Source organism: Aplidium turbinatum, chromosome 5, assembly GCF_918807975.1.
Source record: "Aplidium turbinatum chromosome 5, kaAplTurb1.1, whole genome shotgun sequence".
NCBI classification, from domain to species: domain Eukaryota; kingdom Metazoa; phylum Chordata; class Ascidiacea; order Aplousobranchia; family Polyclinidae; genus Aplidium; species Aplidium turbinatum.
In genome coordinates, this window is record NC_137476.1 from 11,909,558 (window position 1) to 11,935,248 (window position 25,691).

Here is a 25,691-nt window from a genome sequence, read left to right on the forward strand (position 1 = left end):
AAAGTAAATTAAGTGAACGTTTCGTTATCTGCAGCGTTGCGTAGACCAGTAGGCTGGTTAAGGTTAGGAAAGTAATCATTTTGATGACGTGGGTTGATATCCACGCCTGCCATTATGCTTTTTTTTCAATTACCAAAAAACTTCAAAGCAAAAATAAAGTCTCTGGCTGAGTGCTAGAAGCGTCACAATGCTGCGATCAGCTGGGTAATTAAGAAAATTGTCCTACGGTAGCCTATGTTAAAAGTGTCTGCCGAACAAACCACTCCATCTGCTGGAGCGACCTACAGATTGCAAATACGCGGGCCGGTGTGTAGCTGACTTCAAGGCTGGAAAAGGTAGGCTTGTTCTAGTATCAACTTTCTTATTATTACCCAGTTCTGTGGAAACGAGACTTGCTTAAGCTACATTTGAAATAAAAGGTCATCTGAGTTCGCAAGCCTTCCTTTGGCTATACGTAGCTGACTTTAAGGCTGGACAAGTGTTAGCCTATTTACCAACTTTGTTTTTTGTTGCCCAGTTTTGTAGAAACTAGACTAGCCTACGCTACATGTGAAATAAAATGTCATCCGAGTTGAGTTTCGTAACTTAGGATTAAATTTCAAGTTTCTGCTTGTTGCTTTGGCGTCATAGAATTGTCATTGTTTATGCCGACGTTTTTTTTTATCTTTTCAACAGCATAGCTGACTCGATGACTGTCATAGTGTTTCACGACTCTCTGTTTGTTAAAAACCTGATGTGCTATTGCGCCATTAGCCTACAATTGTCTGATTACAATTGCGAATGTCGCAACAAAAGAAGACTGAATTATTGTCTTTCTTCCAAAGCAGCTTTAGGATTGATCATCCAATGCATCAAGCATACTTACTGTGAAAAACATTTTAACAGAACCTGATTTAGACGACAAAAGATGTTTCAAGTTGCTATACAGTATACAATATGCATAAAACCACATTGGCATGAAAAGATATTTATTGGTCAGAAAAATTGATAAACTCACTGTTAGAAACCACACATGGATTATTATCAGTTAGCCTACAATTAGAAGCGACTGTAGCTGAATATAACTCTGAAACACTGTCAAAAGACTAAGACTGGTTTTCTAACAAATTGTGATGCATTCCAAAATCTGATGTGTTGGGGAAGGAGTACTTGGATTGGAATCCAGGAGGAGGCAAACTGATCTGTGGCATCGTGGCACTGGGGACCATGGGAGGCCAGGATGGGTGAGGTGCCACTGGAGGTTGATTTGCCATCGAGGGAAACGCGCTGGTGGAGGGATGATGCATTGAGCTGTCACTATCTGTTAGCGTCTGGAGTGACCGCATCCAATGAGGAGGTTCTTCGGTGGTTGGGGTTTGTTGGAGAGGGGGCTTGTTGCAGCTGGAGACAATAGCAGGGTCATTTTGATACGACGCCGTGGATAAACCTGTGAGGGACATGGAAGAATTGTACCCGTCGCTATTCGAAAAGTTTAACCCAAAACTATTTTGAAAAGATGCCGTGTTTCTATTGAGAAAAGTTGGGAACAACGCCGATTGGGTTTGGGTGTGTGGGACTTGGGTATCGGTGATCCAATCGTCGTATCCTATGGGAAACATTGCCCTTTCTCGGTTCCCAAGGTCCTGGTTTTGAAACGGAGGTCTTCTAAAACCAGACATATTGCCCGGAGGGAAGTTGGATGTTGAGCTTGGTTCCTTAGAAGGATTGTTGATGGCAAAGTTGATGTTGACGCTTGGCAAGAGAGCTCTCAATCCATTCTCCCACTCATCGCGCTTCTTTTCAAGCGGGTTTTGAGATAAGTTGGATTTATTATTGCTGGGGAAACCATGGCCTCCGTGATGGTGGTTGATTTGCGAATTGAACAACAAACTTTGGCTGGAATCCGAAGAAAGGGCGGACGGAAACACTGATGGTGCTTTTCTTCCAAGCTGTAACAAAAACAAGATTCGGTTATTTACAGTGGTGCTTATTTCTCTCGGTCAAATAACTCCCGCAGTGCTCTATGAAAAATCAAAGCAGCCAAGCTAATAAATATTTTAAAGAGGTGTCGATGAAGTCGAAATGTTACGGTGGCGATGTCAGAAAGATGGACCCGTGGCGTACTTCAAAGGTAAAAAATATGGCCTTAAAAGTGACTTTGCAAATGTGACAAAAATGTTGTTATATTTTTAGAGCATCTGACTAGTGATGATTATGTTGTGCTTGGAACTTATTGCTCGCGCATGTTGACGCACGCCGATGTCACGAACCTTTGAATGCTTTGCAATTTTTTTTCAAAGACAAAGCTCACACAAAACATTCACAACAAATAAATATTTCCTGCTATTCGACTATGAACATTGAGCAAGCAATATCAATAATAAACTTAATTGCTTAATTGCAAAGCTAAGTAAAAGCAGTATTTGCTCTGTTTGAGTTGCTGCGAACCAGAACTTATCGATGTACGGCTCACACTTTCTTGATGTTGTCTATATTTCAAGCAACTCATATTGCTTTTATTTGATTATGGTTAAAATATGATGTTAACCCAGTTCTTATCTTAATTCGTAGACATCTTAACCGACCCTTCTCGAACCAACAATTCAATGCTGGATCCACACAATCAATTTCCTCAACCCCATCATTTGTATCATTTCTATCACCACGAATTCACCATCTTAAGACTGGCTGCTCTCCAGTAGCCTATCGGTGTAGTCCGAAGAAACATCGCCAACATGGGGTGATCTCAATGCAATGGTAACTCAGCCAGCAAATCAAGTCACTGTTACAATGTATGTTGTTGACAGGTTTATAGTGCGAGATACATATGTTAGTAGTATTTAGCTGGATCAACACTATATATTTGCATCGCCCGCCGTTCAATTTTGAGACCTTGTTGGCCCTTGATTCAACAAATGTGCCTACCCCTGCTCTATTTGTGTGATTACATAGCAAAGAAATCGGCGGTGACGTAAACAAAAGCAGCCGCGAGATGAAAACCGCAATTTGGTATCGTTTGATTTGTAACAAGTCACCTGATCTTGGCAGTTGTTGATAACCAATGTGGGCTATTTTTTGATTGTCGTGAAACTGAAACGACAAAACCTTAACCAAAAGGTAACGTCGGCTGAACTTACTTTGCTATTTGAAGACTTTAACCACGATCCCATCTCGTTTAACACCACCATTTCGAAAGCCAAGTTTGTCCATTTCTAATTACTTCACTCAAAAGTTTAATATGGTTGACAGACACAATCAATTTCCTCAAAAAATGTCTATCGCTCATTGTTATCTCAGTGTCACCTTCATATGTTTCTTGTGGTATGACAGGTGACATTTGTTTTTGCTGAAAAAAGGTTTTGAGAGAAGCAACCACCGGAATGTGGCGGCCACAATTTAAAGTTTTAAGGCAACTTGTGACTTTTCTGCTTACGTCACTCACGACATCTATGACGTCAGGAATGGGACGACGGAAGGTAAAACGGCGATTTGGACTGTAGTTTTATGATGGCAAAACAACCGAGGTTTGCGGAACATTAACCTCAGTCAAAATACACTCACAATCGCTATAAATAGCGAGGTGCAACGCAATGCATTGTCATGATAAACTTATTTCTGCTTTAATTTTTGTTACTTTTGTTGCATTTATTCAACGCAAAATACTCGCCATTAAATCGTCATAGAGTAAATGCTGCTTATTGAATGAAATGAAGGTTACTTATAATACTTAATTGTTAAAATTCGATGCTTTCAACGTGTGCATAGTGAGACAATTCCTGATAAACTTAAGAAACGAACATTTATATCTTTACTACCACTTAAATGATGCTGTCTTAAAACTAGCACTTCACAAAAGAGTGAATACTCGGTGAATGGAATCTTACTTGATGCACTTGTTGCCGGTCCTGGTATCCAGAGGGAAATGTACCGGAAAGAAGATGATTGTGCAGAGAGAGAGGCTGCTGTTGCTGAGGGTGGCTGGTGCTCCATCCATCCTGCAAAGATACCATGTTGCTATGGTTACAGTTGTGCACTTTGCATGAGTGACGAAACGAAATTCATTACAAAATGTGTTTCACGCATTGTCCTTTCATATAAAAATGAAGTATTCCTTTGAACATTCTTTTAAGTGTTCAATCAACGTCGTTTTGCTCATTACATTCTCCCTTTCAACCGACGTTCAGCGGATATTCTTAAGTTGTTAAAGGGAAAAGGAAGACTCAGTAAACTGACAATGTAAAAAAGTGAATCTTATTTAGATCAAAGCTGTAGAAAAAGTTGATATTCCACATTTAACCAGCAAATCACATTAATGTGTACAAAAACAAGGAAAAATGATACTAACCGCAGAGGTATGTTGGAGATTGTTGTGAGTTCTTTCTTTTTCTATAAGATCAGCGAATCCTTTGCTGCACTCCAACCAAGGATCGAACCCGAGATCATCGTCTCCGGTGTCACTTGTTTGGCTTGTGTCAGGAAGTTGTGCTGTTGCGGTTGTGTGGTGGTTATTGTCGAGGCCCAAAGCCGTTTCCCAGTAGCTAGAAGACTTGATGGGCACGGACGTGGTTTCTGAAACGTTTTAGAAAATCGTTTATGGTTAGGAAGGGTGTCAAAACTCAAGTTAGCTTCGATTTTTGGATACAACAGGATTTCCCAAGACCTCTGGCATAATTCTTTTAACTTCCGTCTAAACCTCCCGCCCCTACAACGAAAATTTACTTTTCGGGGAACACTATCTTTACAACGCCGTTAATTTAGCCAGCTCTACAAACCATGAAAACAAAAAATCAGAAATGTCTAAGTCATGTAATTTTCACTTTGCGTGGAATTACATGTATTTGAGAAGTTACTGATGTTTTTTTATTCACTTGTTGATTTATGCATATCAGTTTGTATCCTCTGGGATCCTTGTATTTGTATCATGGGCCAATCCTATAGATCAGGGGTTTTCAACCTTTTTTCCATCAACCACCTCAGAGCAATCAACGTAGTCTCGCGATCTCCCATAAAAAACATTCAACAAAAACATATTGAATGCAAAATTTAACCAAATTTTATCATGCCGACATCCAATTATGTTTAGTTTTGCTGTTCCAATGTAAACTTCTGAAACCAAAAACGTCTTTTGCGATGTTATCACGGCTTTTATTACATTTCCTCCGATGATTGTTATTTCCATTTTCTATCAAGCTTGGATAAAGAAAAAAAATAATGAGAATAATCTACATTTTTGCATTTTGACCGGATGAATTTATTGCAAGCTCCATGGATTTATTCAAATCCGTTTCTTCTTCTTCTTCTTCGTTTGAACCTTGTTCTTCGCCACTTCAAGGGTCGAGGGGCTCTGCCTTTTACCACCCTTGGGCAGTGGCGGCGACGCGGTCTAGATGTTTGGGCAGGTGTCGAGCAGCCATTGAATTGATTCGTCTCAGTGAGTTTCAGTGAGATGTGCAATCCGTTTCAGTGAGATGGTTGGTGCTGCATATTTTTATCTATTAAGCTTGACAATGCTTGCACCTGTTGCTGAAAGAACTTTCAAACAAAATAGCGGACACTAAATTTTTTCAATGCCATTGGAAACGATACTGAGAAATCTATACTCTGCACAGGATTCTAAATAACCTTGCTTTTTTGCCATAGCGTGATTACTGGTTAACTTTAATCTGCACAAAGTACAAAAAGTTGGTGAAAAATATCGAATGCTTTCCTATAATTGTTAAAGCCTTGCAACGTCTGAAAGCTTGAACAATAGAATAAAAATTTTAAAAATCTGGCAACACTGAAGCCGGAGTCGACCAGATATAAACTGAGGAGTCGGATTCGTACATTCTTTTCTCGACTCTACAGCTCTGATTTTTATGGCGTTGTCAATTTAACCTTCTCCGAAGATCCGAAAAGTAATTGTTTGGAAAGGCAGGGCCTTTAGAGACTCTAAAGACCATTGGGTAAGGGGGGCTTGAATGGAAATTTTAAAAAGAATATACTAGAAGTCCTAAAATATCGTGTTGTATCCAAAATAACTTCCCCTATTTATGCATATTTGTCAAGTTAAATACTTTACCAAGTGATTGAAAGTTAAACGTCTCGCCCAAGATGCAACCGTGTGCACTTGATGGGTTTCGAACCGACGACCTTTGGTCTGTCTGCGGACAACATAACACAGTTTTGTAGCCTACACTTTTGTGAAAAGCAAAAGAGGCCACAATGAGCGTGCAAAGAGGTAGTTCCACTTCGCTACCAGTATGAGGCTAACCAGTGAGCACCAACGAACACCCAGAAAAACTAATGCAAACAATAAGGCTTTGGGCATCATGAGTGAATTTGTACAGACGCTATATCGTTGACTCTGAACAAGACACAATTTTACATGGAATATTTTTAAATAATTCCAAGAATATTTGAAGTTGGTGAAGAGCCAGTTACCTGACGATGGTTCCTGAGTCCATGGTACGTCAGGTGCACTTTGCGGAAGCACATGATTTAAGGAGAAATTGCCATTGGTCACGCTTGAGTAATTCTCGCTCGGTTCAGTAAATCTAAAATGTAAGTCACAGAATACATTGGTTGGAATGATTTGCCGCATTGAAATTAGTTAACTGCCAGTCTCTTAGTTGGCATCTTGCTTTTCCAAAAGAAGAACGACCGTGATGGTATAAAACCAGTAACAATAATTGTTTTGTTGTGGTCTTATGCACTTTCTGCTAAATTTTCTTCGATCGCATAAAATTGAATATTGCACCCGTGGCTTTAGTGATGGCACTTCCGTTTATTTCTAACTTACCAAAAGTTGGGTGCACAACTAGATTATTATTAATCACTTTAAGAAAAGATGCTGATAAGCCACTTACTTCGAGGACTACATGTTTTTCTTACGTACCAACAGCAATCCGCTTATTAGAATAACCGATTACTGATCCACCGATGAATTTTGCGCGATTCTCGAATCAGGCGGTGAGCTTACTCGGCCGCTTAAAACATCTGTTGTTGGTGAATGCAACCCTAAACTTTCATATTGGTTTGGCTTGGTTTTAAAAGAAAGCGATTTCGTTTGATGCAAACTCGATACGAAACGACCACCTAAAATTTGTTTATATTCAAGCTTGCAAGTGTTTAACGTAAACAAGTTTGAAAATATTTTGTTCCAACGCAAACTCATTTTCTTCGATTAAAATTTTTTGGTGATAAACTTATTTTTATGTCGATTAAAAATGTTTTAACAGCCGTAGTGATGACAAAATAGCTCAAAACTGATCAGAAACCATTATATACTTGTGTATGCATCAAAACCGTTTGACAATTTTGCGATAATTTTCTTTATTGAATGGAAAATATGAGTTTTAAATTTATTTTCAAAACTGTCCAGCGGAAGAGGAAGCACGTTACTGAGCCAAAAGACCAAACCAAATATAAATTTTAGACAAAAACTGAACGAAACTAAGCAAAAAATAAATGAAACGAACGAAAGTATTTAAAAATAGCAACAAAAAATCTTCATTCTGCTCCTCAGGGCTGGTTTATATATATTGTGTGTATTTTAAAAACTAACACAATTTTCAGTGTCAGTAAATATATATTTTAACATGGAGATAAGGTGTGAAGACAATTTCGCTGCAAGGAAGGAATCAGTCACGTCCTTTAATGGGGCAAACCGAAATTGGATGATTCATTCATAGGTTGTCGCTGGTGTCGGAGCCAGATACGAGCATTGTTTGTCATCTTTTTTTAGGTCGTTGTCGTCAAAGGAAAGGCAAGAGAGCAGTTGGTGAGGATGATCTAACGGAAGCAGAGGTTGGTGAATTTGTAGAACAGAAATGACACTCTTTTTACGTACCTCTGAAACGGCTGGTGAAACTGAGGGGGTTCTTCCGGCTTTGAAACAAATAAGGAATCGGTTTCTGCGAAACAATAGAATCACGATGGATCAGTTTTCATCCAAAAAGGCAAACAGCGATTACAAACTCATGAAAAACATCAGAATACTTCGAGAAAGTGCAGTGACCACTGCGGACCTGTAGCTAACTTTATATCACATTATCAAAGCTATGCTAAGCAAAAAATGAAACGCTAAAAACAAGTCATGTCATAGGTTTAGCAAGAATGTCAAAATGTGTAAACCTCCAGGTCTTCGAAAGCTTTTACCCTGACAATCCACCACGTAATATAACGTTGTTGCACGTTGTAATTGTAATAAAGTAACGCTGTAAAACCGTGGATGAACGATCCCATGCAATCAGCGTGTTGTTGGTGTATTACTTACCATTAGAAAGCTCTGTTACATCCGAAACTTTGGGTTCAGTATTTACCGCTTCAGGTTCATTTTGATCTGCAAGAATACGGATTTTGACTAGTCGAAACAGTGAGATTTGACAAAGAAACAATTCTTCAAATAAACAAAGTTTTAGGGATTGGTTGTTTGTTACATGCACTCAGCGTCACACTACCACTAGCTCAACATGTAACGAGCAGCCGATATTTCAGTAGCAACCGGAAATAGGCATACGAAATATACACTAGCTAGTCAATGTGAAATTGCTGACGACAATATTGGTTTTAATCCTGTCAGGGGTATTTTTCAATTTTTAAACCTTTGAGCCAAAATTGATTGAATCCAAAGTGTTATTTTCGCTAAGTGCCATAGTGCCAGACTAGCTACTGACATAAGAACAGCCTTATAAATGGTTGAACAAGAATACAAACCAAAAATTTCCGGTTGAAATGGTTGTGTACTTGTAGGTGGAATTTCTGGCTCTGGTATGACATCACCGCAGCTATCACCTGTCAGTCTGAAGGAATATCATCAATTGTTAAAATATAGTTTGGAGTAACTTTTGGAAACTTTTCGAGCGAATACTCTTCGTGGGAGTCGGTTTCTACCACACGTTAAACAGGTGATTTGATGACACAGAAACGGAAGTATAGGTAGTGAACTTCACTTTTATACTAGACAGTGTCACTTTGTCAAACGCAGTTAAAACGTGTTGCTGTTTTAACCCAGCGCCTGTCTTTTTCACACTGCTTCAACGTCTATCGACGTTGGAAAGATGTATAAATGAAAACATAGCTGGACAAAAGGAACTCCCAAGATAAAATTTCAAAATGAAAAGATTTGCAAGGCTTTCATGCAATCCGAGATTGAGATGAATTTCACCTGGTCGCAATTTCTAATAACTAAGTTCATGCAACGGCGATTTAACTCCCAAAAAAGCAGATTAGCAATGCACTGAAAAAACATGTTGTTCAGTGACACATGGTCGATGCATGACTGTTGACAACACCAAACGTTAAAAACAAACAAAAATTTTAAGCTATCAACTAGGAAGGGCGAAACTAAATTCTTGGTTCAAATACAAGTATAGGAAACTCTCAACAAATTCTTCACAAGAGGCTTTCTCAGCCTGAAAATATATTTTGTGACCTGTTATCAGTGGCGGGTACGGGATTGCTTGGAGGTGGAGTAGTTGCCAGAGATGAGCATTCCGAAGAAGCTGGACCGGAATCATTCGCAAACACATCAAGAGGAGAGGGAGCTTGCTGCTTGTTGGAGGAACGAGATGTTGCTTTCTTCGATTTTCTGTGAGCAGTATCTTTGACTTTCATCGTTTTTTCCTCCAAAGAGGACAGCAGTAGAGCGGAAAGTCCCTGGTCTTTGGACATTCCAGCCACCCAGCTGTTTTCATGCTGGACTGTCGGCTGAATTGGCACCACCGATCCGCTGTTCCGTCGTGTCCGTGCTGCAGGTTTCTCCGTTTCAACCGAGACCACCGACTCAACGCTGTAATTATGTTTTAGGTTTTAAAATACTGAATCAGCGCGGAATAAACTTATTTTGTGATATAGATCATACTGCCAATAGCATACAAATAGATACAATGTTAACAAACAGGTGGTGGTTCATACTCAGTTACTGAGCTTAATAGAAAGAGAAGATAACTTTCTAATCACACTAGGCCTTCGGTACTAACGAGAGTAAAGCGCTCTCTGCCGCCTTACTCTTTCTCAATTAACAAATAATTATAATCGTGTTTTATTTTGCGGCGATTGTAGATGGAAGCAGGGGACATATAGTCATTGAGTCAGCTCCTATTGTTTTGGTATGGCGTTAAAATAACTTGGCGAGATGCAGCCGCGTGCTCTGGAGCGGTGTCTAACCGACGTTTTTACGAAATTCGCGCAGGCGTTTTTAGCAATCAACCACGCAACCCACAAAGTTAATATGCTTTGCATTGTTGCTTTGAAAATCTCTTTCGCTTTTGTTTGAATACACAGCTGTGGTACCGTTTGTTTTATCTGACTTTGCTGAAGATGTGTATTTATACGGTACTCGAAACAAAATAAATGTCAATCAATCAATCAATCAAACCATCAATCTACATAGGTTACACTCTTTAAGGCATACACACACAAGCTTAATATCACAGATTTCGTTACTTCATATGTTTCCAAAAATAACTTCATATTTTTTTCAGAATCAATTCTAAAAATCCCCATCAGTCCTCCTTCATAGACGAGCAAATTTGAATTTAATCAATGTATTGAAATTTGCACATATGGATCCTGCTGGGGTACATGGCCAGCATATCAACTAGGAGTTTATGACTGTGGGTCCAATGTCCAGTCGGGGTCATTTCACAGGATTAGTAAAAAGAGCAAAGAATTTATTTCCCTAAGCAATAAACATTCAGAAAAAAAACTATGGTCACCAAAGCCCATTAGCCTACTTAGCTGAGAAACTGTCTGCATCTTTCAACGTTGCAAGCAGCTTATAGGTAAACTCAAGAGTAAGTGATAGATCAATTTGAATGCGAGTAACTGATGGCAAAATGGAGAAAGTTAACCCATGGTTCAGCCATTGTTTCGTACACTAAATTTCTTAATGACCTTCCGACTCCGCGCTCAACATTAATCAAACTGTCATCTCTAGTATCTGCGCTTTGAGTTGCTCATTTCATTTAGAAACATCAAAAATGTTTTAACCTGGGTACAGACTCGCCAACAGCTACCAGTAAAAAGCAAGGAATTTGAGATTAGGTGTCTGGTGATTAGTATTATTTTATATAAGCTACAATACCTTGCCAATGTTTCAGATTCTTTAAGAATCATCTGATCAACCAAACGTTGCTCCAGCTCCTGGTGCCTTCCCATCTGAAACAAGGTCATAAATCATTAAAACGTTTGATGCAAGCGGACAAAAGGTTTACAATCTCTTTGTACCAAGTCCAACGGGGGTATGGACACTGGACAGTATGAAGAATCACAAGCGAGTTGGACATATTGAAAACATGACTAGGCCACCTTCAACTAACCTTCGCTAAAAAGGTTTCTTTTATTTTTACCGGTTTCGTGCGTGGTTTTCAGTTTCACAAACATCGATTCACGTTTTCCAGTAAGCTAAAGAGAAACCACACAACAGCAAAAGGCTTTACAATCGCAATTTTTTTCAATATCCAGGCATGCGATTAACATACGCCCCGATGCCTGTCACTTGCAACCGGGATATTAAAACAACATTCAGTATTAAAACTTCCGCAGTAGTTTAAGCAAAATGCAGTGCGCCATCGCATACGTTACAGTCTACTAATTTAGACTCGGTCTAGGCAGTAGCCACTGGGGGTTCGATTTTCATCGTCTCCGAATAGATGTGTAGTCAAATATGGTTCGTTGTTCCATACGTGAAATATACAAAATTTACTGAAGCAATATAGCTTTGCTTAGGTCTTCCCAAATTCCAAGCACTACACCAGCTAGAAAAATACGTCTGTAGATGTTAAATTAATGTAAATAAAATGTATTTTGCCAACTGGGTTTTCATCGTATGGAACCGAGGTTGAAAGACAATGTTTTTATAACATTGTTGACATAATCAGGTGTGAGAGAAAAACATAGTGACGTAATAACCTGCATGTCTTCTTTGGTAAAGCTTGATTCGTCGTCCGCTAGCTCATGCAAATACATGCAGTCGGCTTTGTGACACTGCTGGTTCTTCAAGTACGTGCTGCAATACTTTGTGGTTCCTAGAGAAGCTGTGGAGTCACATGCATGAGATATCAAAGCAAGCAAAAGATCTTGTTTAACTATTTTCTTCAAACTAAAACACAACACAATGCAAAGCAAAACCTCTACTGTGAAGTCGTTCCAGCTACCTCCAAGGTTGCAGGATATGCAGAATAGCTGACACACAAACAACGTAACATCTACAGGAGTGACACGTGTTGGCCAGTACTGCGTTGGGTTGCAATTCATACGCAGCTGGTTCACATTCGTAATGTGTACAGTACGTTTTTATGTAACAAGCAACTTCCAGGTTGTTTTTAATTCTGTTGATCGCATCCACATACGTATGAGAGAAATATAAAATAAAACACCACAGGTTAGTCAGTTAGTGCACGGTTTTACGTCCTTTGTTCCCCGTATTGCATGGAACAAAGGACGTACAACAAAAGTAAATAGTGGTTACGGAAAAGCAGTCGTTTTACACCAAAAACAAAACTAGCCTATATACCCTTCAATGTTCTTCCATCGATATAAACGTTATTGACAGCTTGGATGGCCTTCAATGCTTCCTCCATTTTAGAATAGGTTACATATGCACTGGAGCTCGGGGTCTGTAAAACAACCTAATTAGTTTCCATTCAAATTTATGCAAAATTATGCTGGCAAGTTGCAACATAGTACTATTTTTGGTGTATTAATAATCTTCACAATATAGGTGTTTCTAACTTAAGAACTCCTTTCTTTTATTTATGTTCCTTTGATCGAGTACCCCTGTTGTTGACTTACTCAATGATGTGTTTCGGTTTTCTGTAATAGATTTAAGTAGCAAAAATGCTGAACAATGTTAAATCCTATATGGGATTAACATCACAAATTACATTCCATTTTTTTCAATTTTCCTTGGATGCGCAATGTGTTAAAACTTTAAGCCTTGGCAATATACAGGGTGTTTTTTTTTTCTTTTAGTGCAAAACAATCTTCTGGCCAATTTTCACTTTTAAAATTATTAAAACATGGTTGTGTCAAAAGAAAACGCATTCTGGTCAAAACTACATAAACATTGTTGCATATCATGAAGCCCCTTTATTATTGATTTTGTAAATTTTTCAACTTCTTTGTGCAGGTAGTAAACGTTGAAATAATTTCTTGAAATTTTGACAGATGGTATTTTCTACCAATAAGTCACATTTTGGTGCCTACCGTATGCAATTTAAAATTTTGAAACAAAAAATTAAAAACAGTTTAACATGCATAGAATAGTTTGGCAATTAAACCTTTTTAATGTATTCATTTAAAACATACTAAGATAATAAATAGTTTTACAAGTACATACCAATATTCTTAAAAATCATATAGTTTTTGCAGAGAGGTTATCATCATCATCATAATCCATCGTCGGTTTGTTCCCCACTAGTGGGGGTGGCCGTTATATACTTTATTAAATCATAAGCAAACAAAAGCAAGCACCAGCAAGGCAATTATCATGATATAAAAATGCAAAAGTTTCTGTTTGACAAATATCTAAAAACGTTCACATTATTATCTTCATTTATATCACGATATATGCCATGGCATTGCATGCTTTTCTTCGTTAATGTGTCTGTAGAATCACTTACTTGAGTACCAGCATAGGCGGTATTACTGTTGATAACAACTTTAAGGATTTTACCATATTTTCCAAAATAATCTTGACGTTTCAGTACCTACAGTAAAACAAAACTTGGTTGTTCGACCAACACTTTAAATTGAGAACAGTCCATTGAGTGGTAAGGTGATAACTATGACAATGTTGTGAAAAAAATTATATAAATTCATTCGAGTTTTCTTTACTTTCATAAAAAGTATACAACTATACATACACTTTTGCATATCTTTAAAACATCATTTGATACATCGACCTATCAGTACCAATATTTAGAATTTGAGGAGGCCAATCGATGTTATATATCTGTGCTTCATCTAACATTGAGCATTATAGGTTACTGCATTGGAGAACTTTACTAATGATTAGATAATGCCAGTGATTTATTATTCTTTTTTATTATCTTTTTTTTAAATGTTTATGCTGACATACAAAATTACAAAAAAACACGTATATATATGTAATATGATTGTCAATTATAAGACTTGGTTAAAGTATATTTCTACCAGATTATGCCACTTCCAAATTTTGGTCTAGTCAAATGTTTATGTATTTCTAAATTTTACACTGGTTTAGGTGAATTTTAAATTGACTTTAGACTAGAGAGTAAATTGTAAGTTGTAGCAGCAGTATTAGCAATAATCCACCCATACAAAGCTGTAATTAATGTAGCAACATCCCGAGCACAATTGTGGTGGGGATGACCAGAGAACAATATCTAATTATCTATACTCTTGCGTAGTAGCTTATTGCAGTAAGGAAATGAATTGACACCATTAGATCAAAAGGGGGAAGACCGGTCAGACGTCCAACATCAAACCATTAACGGAATGTAGACCAGAAGTGCAGAACACTGATAGAAATTAAACTTAAAACCGATACCCATACCAAAGCATGCTAATTGCTAGTATACTGATGTACTCGGAATGGCCCGTTTCGGTGAGTCCGATCCTTTAACCAGGGATTTTTTCAATTTTTTTTTTAAATTATCGGGTACCATAGCCTAATTATCATTGCCGTTTTAGGGTTAAGGGTTAGGAGTTAAGGTTAGGGGTTAGAAGTTAGGAACTCACCGAATCAGACTCACCGAATAGTAGCAGACCCTGATGTACTATTATACCATTATACTGCCATGTAGACTCTGAGGTACCGGTATAGTTTCTGGTACAGATCGATACATACAGTTGTGGCCAAAAGTTTGACCAGACTTGATTTATGACGTTTTTCGTATTACGCCTGAATACTGCATCAGATATTGTTTAAATTGCATCATCTTTATTCTGGGTCGAAATCTGATGTAATCAGTCATTATTTAGAAAATATCAATTGAACATTAGCCAGTAGAGATCACTTTTTTGTATTATTTATCTGCCCAAAATGGGTAAAATGTGCTCCCTTTCGGAGGTTCAGCGATGTCAAATTGTTGTTCTCCGCAGGGAAGGCTACACAGAACATCAAATTGGTGAGCAGCTTGGATTTAGAAAAACTTTTGTGCATCAGGCAATTGTGAAATTTAAGAAATCAGGAACTTATGCTGATGCAAAACGCAGTGGCTGTCCTTGAAAAACAACTCCTAGATCTGACATCTTCATGAAAAGGCAAGTGGTGAAGTCTCCAACATATTCAGCCAAACAAATCAGGGCCGATTTGAATGAAGCCGGTATTCCAGTCAGCAGGAGGACTGTTAGCTGCCGTTTAGTTGTAGAATTTGGTCTAAAGTCACGAAAACCAGCGAGAAAATCGAGGCTTACACCAGCGAGGAAGAAGAAGAGTCTCCTGTTTGCATTGCTCACAAAGACTAGACTTCTGCCCAATGGTCTAAAGTTTAATTTTTGGACGAATCAAGTGTCCAACAGCTTGGTGCAAGAAAAAGAAATGTCCGTCGACCCTCAGGAACACAATTTGATGAAAAGTATACCCGGCAAACGATGAAACATCTACCAGGTGTGATGATATGGGGAGCCATTTCGACCAAGATACAGCCAAACTCATTTTTCTAAAACCAGGAACCACGATGAATGGCCAGAAATACTTGAACTTAATGAAGGAGAAGCTACAACTGCACAATAATGCCCATGTCAGTGCACGAGTGTACAATTTTGGTTCAAGATGGAGCCCTATGCCATCGTTTAAAGATAGTAACAGAGTTTTTTAGGGCTAAGAAAATTACTCTTCTGCAGTGGCCGGGGAACAGTCCCAATCTTAACCCTATCGAAAACTTTTGGACTTTTCTCAAGAATAATGTTGCTGAAAAACATCCCTCGAGTATTCCTTCCTACTTGAAGCAATCAAATTAGTCTGGATCCGTAAAATCCCTGAAGAACTTTGCAACAATTTAATCGAAAGTATGCTCAAGCGAATCAAGGCCGTCATCAAAGCGAAAGGAGGACACACCAAATATTAAAAAGTTGAAATTTTGGTGCAAAATACAATATAAATGCTTATTACTTTGTCATCCCAGTTAGCAAGAAACAAGTGAAAAAACGACAAGAAATAGGATGGAGAACTGATTTTCTCGAAATTTGCGGTTTGGTCTTAACTTTTGGCCACGACTGTATTGAAACGTACAGAAAACATTTGACTACATACTTATTTCCTACATTTTGAATTGAAACATCTTGAAAACTATTGAAACAGTTTGAAAACTCCTTTTTACATATTGAAAATAAACACTGGACACTCCAGCTTAAGAACTCGTCTAGATTAAAAATGTGTGACCAGAAACTATTGGTTACAAGTAGCACAGAAGTAACAACGTAGAATAGATGGATGCATTACTATGTATTGTATATGTAAGGAAATTATGAGAAGGCGACCAACAACTTTGCGGAATTTTAATCCTAAGGGTTGTGAAAGAAAGCAAAGATGCCTTGAGAGATGCAGGAATGAACTATGAGCCTGCAGGATTGCATAGATTCCAAAACCAAAACTGATGAGTGACGTCAAAAAACTTAGAAGCGACGTGTGCAAAGCTCGCGAGAGCTACAAAGTAAATGGTCTATATATATCAGTAAGCAATTTCAATCAAATTTATTAGAAGACACAAACCCATTTAAGCAGAAATGTAAGGGGTTAACAACCAATCAACCACACGAAGCTTGGCAATCTTTGCTTTAAGATTTTCATTTTAAAGTTTCAGAGTAAAAATAAAAACCTAAAGGCATGTGAAGAAACTTGTAAAGTAATCAAACATAAACTTAACTTCCAATACCCACCTCAGCATCAGACAGACGCTGTGATAAACCTATCACAAAAACAAGATTTTTTTGTAACACTCGAATGGCTGATAAGTGACGTCGACCATCAGTTAGTTTTTGGCGTCTCTGGACTTCTTTTTGTCGTTTTTCATGTCGGATTTTTTGTAGGTCAGAACCAGTCAGTGGGCGAAACTCAGCCGGATCTTCTGGATACGACTATGAAGCAATAAAGTTACACTCAAAATATTGAAAAAGAATTTGCAATATATATATATACAATATATATTGCAAATTCTTTTTGTTCTATTCTTATTGTTCTATTTCATTGTGTATTTGCATTCATTGTATTTGCAAGTTCTATTGTGTATATATATTATACACAATTCTCTATCTTGAAAATAGTTGGAACTTTATCTTGTTTTGAAAAAGCAAGATACACAAAATTTATCACAATGACCTGATTATTATTTGAACTTATTTGATTTCTTCGGAGCTGGTATGCAAGTCCCCCTCCCACCCCCTTGGTAACTCATGACAAAGATAGGACTCCACCAAACATATATAGGGTGAAACTACTTTACCTTTGCTTTTCTGTTCACACACTTCAATCTACATGTTTTGGTCAATTCCTCTTTGTCATTAGTTACCAAGGGGGGGGGGGGGGGGGACTTGTATATCAGCTCCTTTTCTTCTTCTTTGTGTGTGACACAGCCGTAGCCCAGAGCATTTTTTATTTTGAAAGGAAGATTTTTTTCAAAATAATTTGTTTTGAAAAACCGAATAAAAGTAAGAAAAACATTGAAAAAACTTGTTAGTTTAGTACCGGTATGACACTGTACACTACAGCAAGAATAGAAAAAAATCAAGTCTATTGCTTCAAAATAAGATTTCATTTTATGATGAACATGGTATTTTCATGCAAGATAATACTGTACTACATAATGAAATACTTACAGTTCGACATGCTGGGCAAAGGCCATTTTCATCAGTTCTTATTCTGTGCCAACAAAACCTACAAACTTGATAGCCACACACACATGGAAAAAAATTAATGTCATCAACTTCTAAAGGTTCCATGCAAAGTGGACATTCCGATGTTTCATTTTCAACTTTTATTTCTTGTATTTGGATGGGCATCTTGATCAAGACAAGAGGATTACTTGGTATACTTGAAAGGAAGGTTATCTTAAAACACTATGTTTGCTAGCTGCAATTTGAAAACAAAAGATTAGTTTTGACCTTCATATTCACTGCTAGGTCTGTAGAGAGAGTGCATGTTTAATAAACATTGTTTATTCCGGAGCAATTAACAATAAGGGACAAGGATGACAAGCCAGGCTAACTGCAGTGTGTAACACAGGCATACCGGTACCAGCATTAAAGCTTTAGTAGAGAGTTTGCTTTGTTGAACCATAGACAAACAAAACATAGTAACTTTAGCGGGTTTGACATGTTTTATTACAAAAAATATAACATAATTAAAAAATAAAATCAACTCAAACACTTTCGACACGTACCGGTAGGCCTACATGTCGTCTCTAATAAGCTGAACTATCGTAACTCCAAATATGCAGTTTTGAGAAAATTGAATTTTAAAGTTCAAGCTGTGTTTGCTGTACGGTACATTCATTTACGATAGTTCATCGTTCTGTATCATCAAAACTAAAGTAGATAGAGATACGATGCTTTAGAAATAAACTGTAGTATAAAAATAAACTGTAGTCTATAAAGATACCAAATCAATCAAAAACGCAATTTTGAAAAATTTGGACTTACGATAATTCAGCTTATTAGAGACGATGTGTCCTCATCAGGAATTACTTAAATTTGCAATATAAAGAAAATGAAAATTATAAGATAAATTTGACTATGCACGATAGCTCAGTGATTATGCGCCCGGCTCAAAGATCACGCCGTGCTGGTTCGACTCTCGACCTCAGAGGATAAAGATTCAAAACCAAAACCAAACCAACTGCAACGACACTCCAGACTGAAAAGCACAAACTGAACAAGAATGAATGATTGATTACAAGTAATGATTGCAAGTACGTTATATGGCGGGAAATATATCACATGAGGTGTAAACTACAGGCATGTGACAAACAATTAGAATACACACAAAAGGAACGATGAGTCACAGGCAAATAACTGCCAGTTGAGAGACGGATTATTACGTTTGATTCTTAAGGCTTCCACGATCTTAGTCTGAAATTCAGTTTTAGTGCATAGTCAAATTTATCTTACAATTTTCATTTTATGTATATTGCAGATTTAAGTAATTTCTGATGAGGACACACGTACTTACGGTACATGTCGAAAACGTTTGAGTTGATTTTCTTTTTTAATAATGTTGGCCTATATTTCTTTGTAATAAAACACGTTAAACCAGCTAAAGTTAGTTTGTTTTGTTTGCCACAGGCATATTATAACGATAACTATACCAAAAAGTAAAAAACAGATAAATTAACAACGTAAGCCTGATTGGGTTGAAAAACATTTTTGACGCTTGTGATTTGTGAACAATCTTCCGCCCTGGCAGATTGACCAATGACGTCACATTAAAATCGACTATTGCAAGTGATAAAAAATGGGGTGAAAAAGAAAAGAAACCCAATCCAAGTTTGGTTTTGAATCTTTATTCTCGGACTGACAAAAGCCTTTGAGAAGTTATTTTTGGTAGTTTCGCATACTTGTAGAGTATTATGACGCAGGTATTTAGTCTTTGAAGATTGTCGGTAACGTTACCCGGCAGAGATGTGAGGATTTTAACATTTGAAATTCAAATTCACTTCCGGTTCTAAATTTCAAGATAAAATCCAACAGTGTGAAAGTGCCATACGTAAAGCTCACGATCGAGAACAATAGCGCATTGCATCCAACCCTTAACCCTTTGCTTTTCAACGTTTTTTTGGAAGTTAACTGCTCAAGGGGGGGCCGTTTTTGGATCAAATTCAATCAGCTGTTACGTGTTATCCGCTGATGCTATTTCAACAGAAGTTGCACTGGTGTGAAAGCAAATCATTTGTCTATAAGTTTGAAAACTCATTATTTTAAAATTTTATATGTTAAACTTGATATTTCAATTTTTGCAAAGGTACCCAAAAACGACAATTTTGATTTAACTTGCCGCCTTTAATTAACCGTGCTAATCCGATTTCATGCAAACTTCTAAATAACAAAGAGCTCGATCGAACGCACGAAGTGTGTGTGCGGTGTGCCGAATCATTGCATTGATTAGAATTTACGACTTGCGAGCAAATCTTATTGTAAGCTACTCACTGATTCTAAAATAGTTACAATCAGAGTAATATTGTTACACGAATTTGAAAAAAACAAAACTGCGTTTGTTGTCTTACATTTTTATCCTAAACTAATGCATTCCGAAACTCATGGCTAGCTTCTAGTTTTATGGAACCAAATTTCTCATAAGTAACACCTTAGCCTGCTTGAATAGCTGTTTACATCTTCGTTTGTGTATTTTAGGTCTACAATTGAGTCTGTAGTATGAATATTTTTAGTAGAGAGAAGACAATTGAACAAGTTGTTGAAATAATCTGAAATTTCTAAGTTCAAATTAGGTGCTTTTGAAATTGTGGATTTGTGTCAAGTCGCATCACAAATATCATGCAGGCCACATCATAAGTCATTTCGCTTACGGGTGTTTATAAACATGACTCATAAATTACATCCACAAAAAATACAGCATTTACATCAACAAAGCTAAGTTCGAAGCTCACTTTTTATTGAAGATTGTGTCAATCAATTTGAAAATACATTTTTAGTCAGCCAGCGTCGAAATAATGCAACAGCGAATTGAGGAACATGCGTAAACAAAAGAAATGTGAAACAACCCACAGTCAGCAAACCTACATAAATTTAACGTTTACAAATGTTGAATCAATGTAAAAGGACTGGATTGCTGACTGGGTCCTTATTGTTTGAAGCACTAAAAATACGCGTAAAAGCGACAACGTCAGCAAGGCAGTGATTATGTTTCTGGCCAAAAAAAAATAACGTTTGACTTCAAAGATAAAAATGATTATAACGAAGCTTCAAAGTTTATCGTAAAACATTTTACTGAGATACAATAAACATAATCATTTTGTGCCAGATTGTGAGAAGACTTCCTAGATTCTTTGCAACCATTTGCATGATTGCAAATTATTTTCTATAACTTTACATTGCTAAAAATGGCTTCTTTGTTGAAACAACGTGGCTACAATTCTATAAAAAATTCTTAGGCCTACTACATTGAAGTAATGAATTTTTTTTTTGTGATTTTGCTGATGACGTTTTACAATATCCGAGAAGTAAAAAATAATAATGATGAATTATTTTACAAAACCGTGGTTTGCAAGTGCTTCACAAAAAATTGTTTTACGTCTAAATTTACTATTAGACGTAAAACGTTTGTAAAAGAAAATTGTCGGTTTACGTATTTATAATGTTTATTGCGCTGTTATCGAATTATAAACTGCCTGTAAGCTATTGTCTACCTTTGTGGTTGCCGGCCAGCTTAGAGCAGCATGCAAACTAAGCGTTTATGGTATTTACATCGTGTTATGATTCTCGAAAATTTCCCACAAGGTCTTTATTTTTATCGTGATATTTTGTGCCTCTTCTGTCCTAAACTTAAAGTTATTGTGCAGCACTATCCACATCGGTTTTTAGACTCAGTCTTCATTGAAAATTTTTTGTGTGGTGCATCATTTCAAGTAGTGTCTTCCCCTAAACTGTTACACAAATCGCCCAGAACCAGGTTGATTATTATGTATCTTACAGCAGTTGAGAGCCCGTTATTGTATGTGTGGAATTATTACTGTAGATGTCTGACTAAATTCATGCCAAAGTCGAGCAAATTCTGCTTTCGGGATCCTTGCCGTTATTTACTGTATTTTTTGTTGATAAGTTTAGGCAGCATTTTTCCAAGATAAATGAAGACATCGGTATTGTTCGTCACTTAGATTTAGTTTTCTCAGCATTATTTATTCATTCTTTGATCCACTAGTTTGTCCCACTTTTGGTATAATCGGATCGTTTATAAATGGCGGGTCTTCACAATAGCCGGCCTCTTATACATTGGCGCAACGTATTCAGATGTTGAATCAATGATGAAGAAAGCTGATTTGTTGTTTGTCTTATGTGACGCCTAAATTTATGCCTCGTCTACAGTACAAAATATTTTGTAATGTACATTGTACATTTTGTTTGTAGGCCTACATTACAAAATATTTTGTAATGTAGATGAGGCATTATCATCTTTATTTTGCGCTCTTTGGAACAAAACACAGTGCACTGTGAAACAAAAATACAGGACATAACAACAAGTAGGCGACATAAAGCAGTGAAGGGACGCCATCGAGTTAGCTGCTACGTGTAAATGGAGCCTATCTCATAATTTTGAGTGTATCTCACAATTACTGTTTGCAAAAACGCTATTTCTCAGGCTTCTCCCAAAAGCATTTGCAGTGATACATTTCCTCAATTGCAAGTTTTGTCAATGAGAGCATTTCCATAGAACGTTTATTTCGAAACCAGGTTTTCGTGTCTTTATCCAAGAGAAGATTTCTTATTGTAACGTTTTTTATTCGTCAATGAATATTATCTGCTTGAAACAACTGTTTTGAATAGTTTGTGGCCTCCATAGCCTACTATTTTGATCGTGGATTGCTATTCTTCTTTGTAGAGCTGATAACGCAAAAAAGCTTGCTATTATTGTTTCTAATTAACAGCTTTGCGATCACTGGCTTTTCTTTGTAGCATAAGAAATAACGCGCTTTGTATTATTGAGGTCAAACCAAACAAAAGAAAGCAAGAGGATGCTTCTCTCTGCTCGCGCATATCGATGCACGAAGCAATTATGAGCTTATGGCTTGTCATCGCAATGTAATCCATTTCACGCTTTGCTGGAAGTTAGCTAGAAATAGCAAAAATTCACCAAAATCTTGAATTTACAAGAAAACTACACAACTTTTAGCATCAAATTTAATATCATCAGATCCGCCTGGCAATTTTAGGAAAAGTCAAGAAAAACCAAGTGCATGGCGTTACTGTGCTTCAAATAATTAAAGGAAATATGAGGGGGGGGCCAAATCTGGCCTCCCTTTGAGGAGCAAAGTGTTAATACGAAACAAAAACATAAAAATGCTAATGAAAATCCAAATCCGTTTCAATCTGACAATAAACTCGTCGTCGTCATGTGAGCCTCTGGGCAGAAAGTCTATCCTTTTGTACCGACTGCAGTTTCGCATTTGCACACTTTTATGTTATTATTCAATGCAGTCCTGTACCCTTAAATTCAACTTGTAACCTTCAAGTTTAGTTTATCTTCATTGTGACTGGAAGCACTGGCTTAATTATAGCCATTCTGGCATCACATCGTTAAAACATATAAATTGATTCGCGTAGCATAGCCTACCGTACTTTTTCTCTTCGATCAACTGTAGGCTACTTTTGTAGGGAGGCCGTGACGTTTCTAGCTCTGCTCGCTTCAACACGTGTCGCAATACCAAAGGTGGGCAAAGTTACTTTCAAAAGTAACTGATTTACAGTTACAGTTACTTAGCCAAAAGTAATTGAGTTACCGTTACAGTTACAAATTTTAAAATGTAGGCTAACTAGGCTAGTTACCGTACTAGTTACTTTCAGTTACTCACAAATCTGAACAATTCTGCACCTGGCCAGCTCTGCATGCAAGTCCAGTTCAGTGTTGTACGCGTCATTGAAATAATTTGACGGCGTCAGCGTCAGCGCGAATTGCCTAAAAACTTTACGTCGTAAAGGACTGCGTAAGCTCTTAAAGAAATTGACGGCGTCAGCGTCAGCGCTAATTTCTAGCGCTATTTTTTGCCAGCGTCTCATAAAACGGAAATATTTCAATCAAGTTCAGGCTAACAATAGCTATAAATAAAGAGCATGTATTATGTTTTGAAACTGTATTGTAATTAGCTGCTCAGCCTATTAGTTATTTCCTTGCAGAAAAACAAGCATTTCAAAACGTTTGTCTGACAATCTGCTGCGTTTGGGACGCATATTCAGGGGCGCCGGGGCGATTTTAGACTGGATGGGCAGAAGTATGAAAAAAGAGCACTTTTGTTGCTGAAAGGCCAATTTTTTTGTAAGTTTGAAGATAAGATATAGCGATAATGCTCATCTATCAGCTCATTATTGAGTAATGATACAAGTGTCCGCTATACAAAGAACAATGGCACGGAAGGGCATCATGCTATTTTATAATGATGTAATATAACTTACTGTGATGGAGAATTTTGTGTCGTGAATATTATTTTGAGTCAAAAATAGAACATTATAATTAGGCTGAAAGCGAATGGCATAAATTGTTATATTGCAAAGTGTGCAGTAGCTTACATGACCTTAAAAGGGCACCATTGCCCCCTCTTCCCTCCCCATCCACAGACATTTGAAGGCAGGGGGGCATCCACTTCCCCTGCTCCCCTCCGCTTCCGGCGCCCCTGCGCATATTGTCCTTTCCAAGTGAAAACATGCGTTCCACAGCAGCGCTGGTTGGTATTGGTGTGTTGTATTTCAAAAACAAGTTGAAAACGTTTAGTCGGAAAGGTATCACTGTTCCAAGCGTGCTGTGATAGTTTAGCATGTATAAATCTTTTAACGAGGTCCACTGCACCAACATCGCTCTTTTCAGGGGCATAGAGCTCTTGAAATAAAGTATATTCAACGTCCGCGATGCCATTCATGGATTTTTCGCTTTCTATCTCTGATCCCTCGTTCTCAATACATGGGTGATCACCATTTGGCGAACTTCTTCCGCATGTATTCCAGGGAGCCATTCCAACCAACACAAAAGCCGGTAATTCGGATGAGTCGCGCTGGCCAGAATACATTGTGAAACTCTTATTATGAAACGAGATTTTCCATGAAAACAAAAAATGACGCTTAGCGCTTGACGCTTAAAATCGGCAAAATAGTTGACGGCGCTATCACTTTCGTCAACTGAAAAATAAATTGACGGCGCTAGCCTCAGCGTCAACAAAAAGTTGACGCCGTCAACGTACAACACTGGTCCAGTTTAACAGCAATGTTTGATATCTATAGTGTTAGAGCCATCCATGCTAACATAACAGCACAAGTACAAAACCAACAATGTTTCATTCAAAAAACTTAGGCCGAGTGGTTAGCGCGTTTGGCGCGCAGTTGAGAGCCTGCATGTTCGACTCCAGCCACCCGCACTTGCTGTTGTTTCTCTGGGCAAGAAACTTTAGGGTAATTGCCTCTACCTAGTGATCGATTCCGAGTAATGGGTAGTACCAAATTTAAGTCATAAGTAGAGTAGACAACCGGAAACATACATTGCAGTCGGCTGCAGCGTGGGTCACTGGGTCAGGTGTAGGTCTACGCAGTGCTGTATTCGTAAAAAAAGCACAGGGTATTGTTCCCGACAATTTTGTTCACCAAATCAAACGTCATATAAAAACCGTTATGGTCTACTTAACCTAGCTGGCATCTTACGTCATGGAAATTGCTAGAAAATGTCTTAATATTGCACCATCGGTCGTAAGACCTGATGAAATATTGCATTACTACCTTTGAACACCGGTTTGAATTGCGTGACAATGTCTTTCACTATTGCGTCACAGTACTGCGTACGTGCATTTGAGATATTGCTATCTATTCTGGTCATTCGTAAAATTGTTTGTTGGAAGTCAGTCGCAAGTTTAACTGTTTGCTTAGTGCTTGCTAGCTGGACAAATTTTCCGTCTTTTATCTAAGTAATCTGTTTTGTAGTGACAAGTTTTAGTGGTGTACGGCGTTGCATCCAATTTCGACAGCCAGGTGGCTAATTTTACAGAAATACAAATTTGAATAGACGTTTCGAAGGAGTGTTTCTTTTTCGGTCATTACAT

At 37.7% G+C, this 25,691-nt stretch overlaps 1 protein-coding gene across 1 annotated transcript; it reads right to left on the bottom strand.

The window, feature by feature from the left end:
- Positions 1-936: 936 nt before the first annotated feature.
- LOC145770058 (uncharacterized) lies at positions 937-18,012 on the bottom strand. Its single transcript, XM_082581645.1, has 14 exons — positions 17,764-18,012; positions 16,828-17,025; positions 13,587-13,673; positions 12,479-12,581; positions 11,875-11,999; positions 11,048-11,121; positions 9,395-9,751; positions 8,677-8,762; positions 8,237-8,302; positions 7,811-7,874; positions 6,403-6,515; positions 4,325-4,548; positions 3,864-3,974; positions 937-1,928 (listed from the first exon to the last, which is right to left on the bottom strand). The coding sequence occupies exons 1-14, from the start codon at positions 17,944-17,946 to the stop codon at positions 1,086-1,088; spliced, it is 2,634 nt and encodes an 877-aa protein (XP_082437771.1). The 5' UTR covers positions 17,947-18,012; the 3' UTR covers positions 937-1,085.
- Between the last annotated feature and the right edge of the window lie 7,679 nt (positions 18,013-25,691).

What these genes read in the sequence shown, in the direction of transcription:
- LOC145770058 (XM_082581645.1), bottom strand. Translation starts at nt 17,946, where the DNA reads ATGCCCATCCAAATACAAGAAATAAAAGTTGAAAATGAAACATCGGAA. An exon ending in GAATCTGAAACATTGGCAAG is followed by an intron (nt 9,752 to 11,047) that starts GTATTGTAGCTT and finishes ACATAATTACAG; the next exon opens with CGTTGAGTCGGTGGTCTCGG. An exon ending in TGTAACAGAGCTTTCTAATG is followed by an intron (nt 7,875 to 8,236) that starts GTAAGTAATACA and finishes ATTGTTTCGCAG; the next exon opens with AAACCGATTCCTTATTTGTT.